Source organism: Oratosquilla oratoria, chromosome 41 (genome assembly GCF_046742065.1).
Source record: "Oratosquilla oratoria isolate Oo_2021 chromosome 41, ASM4674206v1, whole genome shotgun sequence".
NCBI lineage: Eukaryota > Metazoa > Arthropoda > Malacostraca > Stomatopoda > Squillidae > Oratosquilla > Oratosquilla oratoria.
The window spans coordinates 7,239,052-7,249,241 of NC_134817.1; the positions used below are offsets into that span (position 1 = coordinate 7,239,052).

The 10,190-nt window shown below is 36.9% G+C and overlaps 1 protein-coding gene across 1 annotated transcript; it reads right to left on the reverse strand.

The window, feature by feature from the left end:
* Window positions 1-481: 481 nt before the first annotated feature.
* LOC143020932 (phospholipase A2-like) lies at window positions 482-5,114 on the reverse strand. Its single transcript, XM_076177889.1, has 5 exons — window positions 4,981-5,114; window positions 3,667-3,791; window positions 3,183-3,342; window positions 2,385-2,534; window positions 482-836 (listed from the first exon to the last, which is right to left on the reverse strand). Exons 1-5 carry the CDS (start codon window positions 4,983-4,985, stop codon window positions 722-724), a joined length of 555 nt encoding a protein of 184 aa, XP_076034004.1. The 5' UTR covers window positions 4,986-5,114; the 3' UTR covers window positions 482-721.
* Window positions 5,115-10,190: the final 5,076 nt, after the last annotated feature.

A 10,190-nucleotide genomic window follows, 5' to 3' on the forward strand; every position in this document is an offset into this window, starting at 1 on the left:
ATATTCTAGCTTCTGAGGACTGTATGGACTAATCTAGATCACCTATAGGGAAGGTCCTAGAAGAAGGAAAAAAATTATATATATATATATATATATATATATATATATATATGCAGAAAAAACACGGAAATAAGAAGACATTATCAAGGAATACATAGTTACAAAGACATAGGTGGATATATATATATATATATATATATATATATATATATATATATATATATATATACATAAAGTAGAAGACAAGCTAGGAACATGGGAAGGACACACAAGATGCTTCATAATCAGGTTGAGACGTATGTATACTTTTAAGGACGTTTGGTCACATGACGTTACGTCACCCCGGCCTAGTAGCACTTGGAGAATGTTTTACAATTTTATCAAGTGTTACTAGGCCGGGGTGACGTAACGTCATGTGACCAAACGTCCTTAAAAGTATACATACGTCTCAACCTGATTATGAAGTATCTTGTGTGTCCTTCCCATGTTCCTAGCTTGTCTTCTATTTTATGTATATATATATATCCACCTATGTCTCTTTTGACCTCTTTCAAGGACAACTTAGGTCAGGTATCACCAAGTAACAGGAAGAAGAGTAGTCACCGGTTGTCAGATATCTATGATATTGAAGTTGGTTGAGAGATCTTGGGCCCAGTCCGGGAATCAAGTGCCAGCCCCTCGGGACCGCCACAAGATCTGAGGTTTGGGGCGGCCAGGCGGACTACACGACATTTTGGTCCTGCATGGAGCTGGTATGATAGACTTTGGCGTCAAACCACTGGTATAGTTTGGGCTTCGTAGTGTCCAATTCATATTCTTGACACTGACCGTTGAGGCTGTGGAGGAGAGGAGGCTCGAGTAGGTAGTCAAACAAACACACACACACACACACACACACACACACACACACACACACACACACACACACACACACACACACACACACCTTCCCTTTATCGGGAATTTCTAAAATTCTCAAAAAACACTCGATATTCGGAAAAAATAAATCTTCCAATATTCGCGAGAAAAAAAAAATTCTTCTAGATTTCATCATTTTCGTTGCGATTATTGAAATAATTCTAGAAATTCCTAATGAGGGAGAACTCTCCGATTATGAATAATCCTGTCTATAGAATTTGTACTAATTTCTAGATCACTGGAACTTCTAGATTACGTACTAAATGTACTAAATATTATGTACTAGATTTAAAAAAAAATACTAAATGTTATGCACTGAATTCTAGAACATTTGTATAAATCAGCGTCAGACGATTTTGTCATATAATTACGAACAGATTCTAGAATAAATGCATCTAGTTTCTAGAGCCTCTTAGGACTAGATTTAGCCCTCGGACAGAATAATATGAGTAAAGAACGCCACTATGTTCAAGGTAAACGTTTGACACGGACGACACGTGTTTGTTATCACACTGGGTTATTTTTCCTCCGACATCCTACCTCCAACCTCCATCTGAATATCTAGAATATGACTTCGATTAAAGAAATCTAGACTTCCCTAGGAACATTTCAACAGTATGTTTACCATTCTTATAGGTTAACAATCTCTTAATTCATCATTTAATTTTGCTATATATGACGGAAAGATAATTTGATATTTGGAGATTTGAAAATTCAAATATTGTAACCGAAGTCGTTTTCACTTAAACGCACTCTCAACGGTTGGCGTCGGTGAAGCCCGTGGAAGCCCAATGTGATAACCCCCTTTAGGCTGTTCAGCCCTGACAAGGTATAGACTAAGTCCAGTGTAATAAAGACATGACTACAAAGACCAAACAAAAATAACAACAACAATAACGAGGAGCTACCCAACAACAACAAAAACAACGGGCTATTCACCAACATTAACAACTAAAAATAAACAACAAAAATAACGGCTGACATAAGCGCCAACGACACGGAGACGAGGAAACACGAGAGATTGTTGTTTACAGAAAAACACAAACTATTCAGACACGAAGAGTAAATTGGCACACGATTGCCCAATAGGATAGAAGCGCGGGTACACAAGTCCATGACAACAACAACAACAACAGCAAGTATATCCAACTACAGGTAACGTGATCTTGTTGAAACAAATAGAATATGCATACATAAGGATTACAAAGGAGGAGCATGCCGACAGGAGACCTTTTGGTCCATAACTAGGTCAGATACAAAAAAAAAAAATAATAATAATGATAAATAAATAAATAAATATAAATTATAATGATATAGATAATAATAGATCAAATAAATAAATATGTAAAGTCAAATAATAAACAGGTAAACAGTAAACAATAACAAACTGCCAGACAAATAATAACAAATGACAATCAAGTAAATAACAACAAACAGAAAAAAAAAATAAACAAGTTGCTACTCACGCCTTATGGAGGCACTTAACAATGGGGTAATCTTCCTTGTAGCACTTCATGTGCCAAACAGTGAAGAAGACGTTACCTATCGAGTTGGACATGAGCGAATTGACCTGATGGAAACACGACGCCAGCTTCTCGTCGCACGAGCAGTGGGATCTGTGTGGGCGACGGAAGAAAGAAGAACAAAGTATGTCAAAAGTCTTTGAATACGATCCGCCAGAAGATCTGTGGGTCACCCCAAGCTCATATTCAGATTCAGATTCAGATTCAGATTCAGATTCAGATTCAGATGATGATGATGATGATGATGATGATGATGATGATGATGATGATGATGATGATGATGATGATGATGATGATGATGATGATGATGATGATGATGATGATGATGATGATGATGATGATGATGATGATGATGATGATGATGATGATGTGTGTGTGTGTGTGTGTGTGTGTGTGTGTGTGTGTGTGTGTGTGTGTGTGTGTGTGTTGGGAAAAGAGAGCTCAAAAGTGAGTGTAGGCGTTGTTCAAGAGAAACTGTAGGCGTAATTCTTGTTCCCTTCAGGGTGAGATTTAGAACCGTATTTTTCAAAACCTTTCGCTAGCCTCAGCGACCTTTAATCCACGAAGGGATGACCGACAAAATACGGTTATGGATAGGTATGGGATGGGTGTAGGGTGAGTATGTTCTTTGATTTGCCCTCCCCCCCACCCTATAAAGGGGAGAAAAGGGCCCTTTGGTCTGTGTATAATACGAGTTCGATTAAGGAACTTCTGAGGGTCTCCCCTCTCGATCTCACTCACCTGGTGAAAAGTCCGTTGTTGGTGAGGTTGTGCTTCGTCTCCCCCGCGTACATAAAGTCCGGGCAGAGGTCATGTTCCCGGCAGCACTTGTCGAGCTCCACCGAAGTGCCGAGGTCGTCGTAGTCGGCAGCGCTGTCGCCGTCACCGCACCACTTGGTTCCTGAAGAGGAAGTGGAGGAGGAACCAAAGGTGATCAGGCATCAGTTCATAAAGCTTCAAAACTTACTCTTACTCAGAGTTCGAAATTTAATATATCAAGCCTCTTTCGAAGAGGAGGAGGAACCAAAGGTAAGACATCAGTTCATAAGACTACAAAACTTACTCTTCCTCAAAAGTTCGAAATTCCACGTATTAAGCCTCTTTCGAAGTGGAGGAGGAAACAAAGGTGATCAGACATCAGTTCATAATGCTACAAAACTTACTTTTACTCAAGGTTCGAAATTTGATATATTAAATCTCTTTCGAAGTGAAGACTCCATCTTACCTGGGACAGTAAAACCCTTCTGTTCCTCGCTGAGAAGAAGGATGTCCACAGGACTGGCAGGGGAGGAGAGTGCCACGCCGAGGAGGGTGGCGGCACTTGTCAGTGCCAACAGAGTCACAAAGGATCTGCCAGGGAAGGAAAGAAAACGTTCAGCGAAGCCTGGAGCTATTACAGAGATCGTGGAAAAATCGAAGACTGAGAAGCTCATCTGAAAATCCTGGCACTTCTGTAAAAACGGGTCAGAACATGTTTAGGAAAAGTTGCCAAGTGTCAAAAAAACCTTCTGGGGAAAAAGTAAAGTTGGGGGAAAGAGGTTATTCAAAGATTTGCTACAATATACCGATATCAAAAGTATTATAAGTTTTATATAATTGAGACAGTATCCACAAGTCAGTCTGGGTATCAGAAAAAAAATCCCTCATTCACAGTCGTGATATCGTTTTCAGCCCCGTGAGTTCCGTCTATAAAAAGCGTAAGATGTTGTCCTTGGAAAGACGAAGAATTTTCCAGGTGTCCACGTCGAGAGACCCCACCTGTGATTCCACCTGGGCTCTGGCTTGACGTGCTGGTGCCTTACTAGCACCACGCCGTCCGTCCGTAATGCTGGGTCGGTGTGCAATTTGGAGGCACACCCCAATCAGCACCATGTTTGGATGTCATATACATATATAAAAAGTCACCCTCCCACAACAAGGGGAACAGAAGTATTGGGTTTATAATCTAACAGTTCCAGGACAGCCGGGGAACAGCCGGGGAACAGCCGGGGACCGTGCGGTGTTGGCCCAGGCGGTAGCTTATTGGCTCAGGGATGCCTGACTCGAAGTTTCAAGGCGGGCAACTCTGCCAGTTTGTCTCTCCGAGTCAAAAAGTTCCATTCCTCCTAACTTGATCCAGGGAATGAAGAGGTTTTAGTGTAACCACATCATTAGGCATTCCTCAGCCTCAAAGACTCCCGTCTCCAGGCCCTGCAGGGATGTCACGCACGGCAAACATGCGGGTTAGTGACCCATAACGGGGTTAGATGGCCACCGAATCTAAATGAGTTTATTTAGAATTTGAATTATCGTATTTTTCTCCTATTCGGGTATCTATCACACCCTCCTCACGGGTAGGGAATCAATGGGGAAGAAAGTTTAGTTACCGATTATCTGATCATATGGAAGGTAGTGTTGGGTGACATGGTACTAGAAGGACGATTGTGCCCCATCTGGCAATTAAAGGTTAAGATATATCAATATTAAACACATTGAGGAATGATATGTAATAGCTTTCCCTCGCACCCACTCTCTCTCTCTCAATCTCTCTCTCTCGTACCTCATCTTTTCTGTCAACTATCCAGCGAAACGTCTGGTCCAACTAAACTCTCTTGTACCTAACTCACATTTATATCTAAGTTTTTATCTGACAATGCAATAACTTCTCCCACGGCATAACACCACTTGGCAAATCCATTTCACAGTTTCTTATCAATTAGCTCCAACTTGTGACGTAAGGAACCTTCGGGAAAGCCTCGAAAACAAGAATTTTATTTATTTATTTATTTTTGTTTTTACTTGGGTCATGCAAGACCTGTGGAAGTCCCACTGGGAAAATGGAAAGGTTTATATATATATATATATATATATATATATATATATATATATATATATATACATATATATATATATATATATATATATATACATACATATATATATATATTATATATATATTATATATTATATATTATATATATATATATACATATATATATACACACACATATATATATATATATATATATATATATATATATTACTAAAAAAACAGACTTATAAGAAATACAAGTGCTCAGGTACACATAATGACTCTCAAAGTTATGTAATAATACAGAGAAATTTAAAAAAAGACAATAAAAAAATGAAAATATGAAATGAATATTGCTGTTATATCCAAAGAGAATCCAAAAGAATTCTATAGTTACATTAGAGATAGAAAGGTTATCAGGAATCACAGTGGCCCAATATTATCTGCTGATGGGCAACTTGAATATTCAAACGAATGAATGTGTGATATCTTAAACAACTGTTTTAGCTCAGTATTCGTAAACGAAACACCTCAAAGTGAACTCCAAACTGAAACCTGTGAAAAGTCTAGGGTGAACTTACTACCTTAATATAATAAAAGAAAAAAAAAAAAAAAAAGGTGTATAGAAAAACTCAAAGTTAATAAAACACCAGGCCCTGACGTTTGGTATCCAAGAATCTTAAAGAAAATGAAAAATGAGATTGTTGCTCCATTAGAAATATTTTTCAAGAAACCCATATTAATAAAAAAGGTGACAAAAAAGAAACCAAATAACTATAGGCCTATAAGCTTGACTTCAATCGTATGAAAAATGATGGGAACTATCATCAGAGATGCTATCGAACATCATTTAGAAAATAATTGTTTGATAAATGATAGCCAGTATGAATTAAGACGGAAACGTTCTTGCGTTACTTACTCGAATTCTACAACAGTCATCTCGAATTATGACAAAAGAAACAATATAGATTTAATATATCAAGACTTTGCAAAAGTTTTTGATACAGTCCCCCATGAAAGACTACTTACTAAATTAGCTTCACATGGAATAAGTAGTAGCCTATTAAGTTGGACTAGTAATTGGTTGAACGATCGAAAACAAGGTTGTTCTAAATGGCAAAACTTCTGGATGGAAAAATGTTACGAGTGGATTTCCTCAGAGTTCCGTTCTTGGTCCACTTCTATTTACAGTATATATAAATGATATAGACCACGAACTGAAATCTATTGTCTCCAAATTTGCTGACGATACAAAAATGTGCGGAATGGCAAATGATCACTTAAAACAATTCGATATTCAAGAAGATTTAGATAAACTACAGCAATGGTCTGAAAAGTGGCTAATGGAATTTAACACAAGTAAATGCAAGGTTATGCACATAGGTAAAAATAACAATAAGTAAAATCACAAGTTATTTGGAAATTCGTTAACAAAAGTGGATAGTGAAAAACATCTCGGCGTAATTATCAATAATGATCTCAAATTATCTAAGCAGTGTATTTCAGCCTCTGAGAAAGCAAATCAAATTCTAGGATTAATTGCGCGATCTTTTGACTTCAAAAATCCATCTCTAATTAACAAGCTATATAAATCGTTTGTCCACATTTGGAATATACTGTTTCTGCATGGTCACCGAATTTCATGAAAGACATTGATAGATTGGAAAAAGTACAACGGCGAGCCACAAAGCCGATTCCAAATATAAAAAATAAATCATACGAAAATCTATTAAAATATATGAATCTGTTTTCCCTAAAAAAAAGCGTAGACTCAGAGGTGACTTGATACAGGTCTTTAAAATTCTAAAGGTAATTGACATCAAAAGTGACAAAAAATTCACACTGAATGAGAATCCGACAAGAAATAAGGATCTCAAACTGTCAGGAAATAGATTTAATTTGAAAGTGGGTAGAAACCACTTCGCCAACCGTGTAGTTAATGAATGGAATAAACTTCCTTCAGATGCAGTGCAATGTAGCTCAGCTCGAATCTTTAAGATTCATTTAGATAAATACCTAAGCAAGATGCTGTAATGTCAGCCATTTATTTTGTGTTATTTATTTGTTTGTTATTAGTTGTCTATTATTATTATTTGCTTGATTATGATTTATTATTAGTTATGTAAATTTATTTTTATTCACTATTTACCTTTTTTTATTATTTGCCTTTACCTATTTATTTATTATCATATAATTTTCATTTACTTATCTATTTACCATTATCAAAAAAAAATTCGCATCCTACATAGTTATGGACTAAATGGTCTCCTGTCGGCATGCTTCTCCTTTGTAATCCTTTATATATATATATATATATATATATATATATATATATATATATATATATATATATATGTATATGTATATATATATATATATATATATATGTATATATACATGTATATATATATATATATAATTATACATATACATATATATATGTATATATATATATATATTATATATACATATATATATATACACACATATATGTATATACATACATATATATATATACACACACATATATATACATATATATATACATATATATACATATATATACACATATATATATACATACATATAATATATATATATACATATATATATATATATATATATATATATATATATATATATATATATATATATATCTTCCTTATTTTGAAATTTATTTTTGCAACTAGTTGTACCTTACTAATAATGGGAAACTAATAAAACAAAAATGGAATTTTTATTTGTTATCTAAACCTACATTCGTTTCCTTGTGAGAAGGTCAATGATAAACTGAGTGAAGAGGAAAAATCGTCAACAACATCTGCTCATTCTTGTGGTCATCCACACGTGCCTTCGCTTAAAACAAAAACACACACAAACACACACCTCGTGGCGCAGTGGTTAGAGTTCCCGACTGCCACTACGGCGGTCCGGGTTCGAATCCCGCCCAGGGCTGAAATAATTTCAGTATAGCTGCGCTGCGAGTTGTTACTCCAACTCTCGTGGGCGGGGAGTTGGAGGTGTGTGTGCGTGTAAGGTCACAGCATTACCCATAGATCGGTCATATATGAGCTGTGAGCTCTCTTCCGGGAGGGAAATAGCTGTCGATCACGAGTCCAACACGTGATTCAAGACCATGGTGAGTCACACACACACATGTACACACACATGCGCACGCACACAAACACACACACACACGCACACACAGTGAAAGCTATGATTTGGAAATCATTTAAATCTTTATTTCGACACACGCACACAGTGAAACCTATCATTTGGAAATAAAATCTAAATCTTTATTTCGACATTTTTCCTTTTTCTATGTTCTTAAACTTCCATTTCCCTCCTGTCCATAATGTCTCCCTGTCACACACCTACGCGACTCAAGTGAGTTCGTTTGAGTGGAAACGACTTCGGTTACAATTTAAATTATTCGAATCTCCAAATGTCAAATCACCTTTGCATCAAATATCGAGGAGCGGAATGACGAAATATTAGACTTATACAAATGATAGACACAGTTGTTGAATTGTAAACTTAGGGAAGTCTATAATACTGTCAGCGAAGTCGTCTTCCAGATTTTCAAAATCACAACATTTGACGACGATCGTGACAGCGTGACGGGAGCTCTGTTCCCTTCCGTTTATACCACAACAGCTATTGCCATAGTTACCAACCGTTACCACCATTCCCACCAATCACCACTACCACCACCGCCATTACCATCACCACCACGAACACTACTACCATCGCCACCTCTATCACCATTATTATTACCAAAACCACTATCACAATTACTATCACCACAAGCTCCACCCACCAATACTGTTACTACTACTATCACCACCTCTATCACCACTACCACCTCCAGGATGCACCCTAGGTGTCCAAAGTGATAAAAAAGTGAGCTATGTGACGTCATCACCATTATCACCTGACGAGGTTACAGGAACAGATGTCCATGTTCTCGGTGGACGCTCGCTGCGAGCTTACGCCACTCTTCGGGAGGAATGATGCCAAAACAAAGTCAACCAAGATATAGGGAATAGTTCTACCGTTCTTATGGGTTGCTGTTTCTACCTCCCTTCTCTCTCTTTCTCTTCTCATCTTATACCACTTTTTTCAATTATTTTTAACTCTCTCCCCTTCCCCTTATCTCTCTTCCTCTCTCTCTCTCTCTCTTTGTACCCGTTTCAAAAGATTGCAACTCAGTTAACCAAGATATAGGGAATAGTTCTACCGTTCTTATGGGTTGCTGTTTCTACCTCCCTTCTCTCTCTTTCTCTTCTCATCTTATACCACTTTTTTCAATTATTTTTAACTCTTTCCCTTTATCTCTCTCCCCTTCCCCATCTCTCTCGCTTTCTCTTCCTCCCCTTTCTCCTTTCTCCCTCCCCCGTCCTCTTCCCTTTCCCCATCTTTCTCCTCCTTTAACAGCTGTTTCTCTCTCTGTCTCACTCTATTTCCTTCTCTTTCTCCCTTTTTTTCTCTTCTTCTTCCTCCTTTCTCAATGTTACTTCCTATCGCTCTATCCCGTTTAATATTTGTTCTACTTCTCTTCCCTTTTACTTCTCATTTTTCTCATTGATTCTCCCTCCCTTTCCCTATTTTCTCCTGCATCCTCTCTCTCTCTCTTTCTCTCTCTCTTTGTACCCGTTTCAAAAGATTGCAACTCAGAGAACATATTCATGTTCCTGCAAACTCTGAAACAGGGGACATTGAAAATCTAGTTTTTATACATCTTCTTAACTAACTTAATCTATTCTTAACTACCCTTGTTAGGAATATTCAAGGGGTGTCCTAGGTGATATTAAGATTTTGTCATCTATGATTTTACTTTTTTCTAAATGTTTGGATACATGCATATAAAAAGGTAATAATAATAAATGATAATATAAGTAATAAATATAAACACTAATATGATGAATATACATAAAACTAGTAATAAACAAATAAAA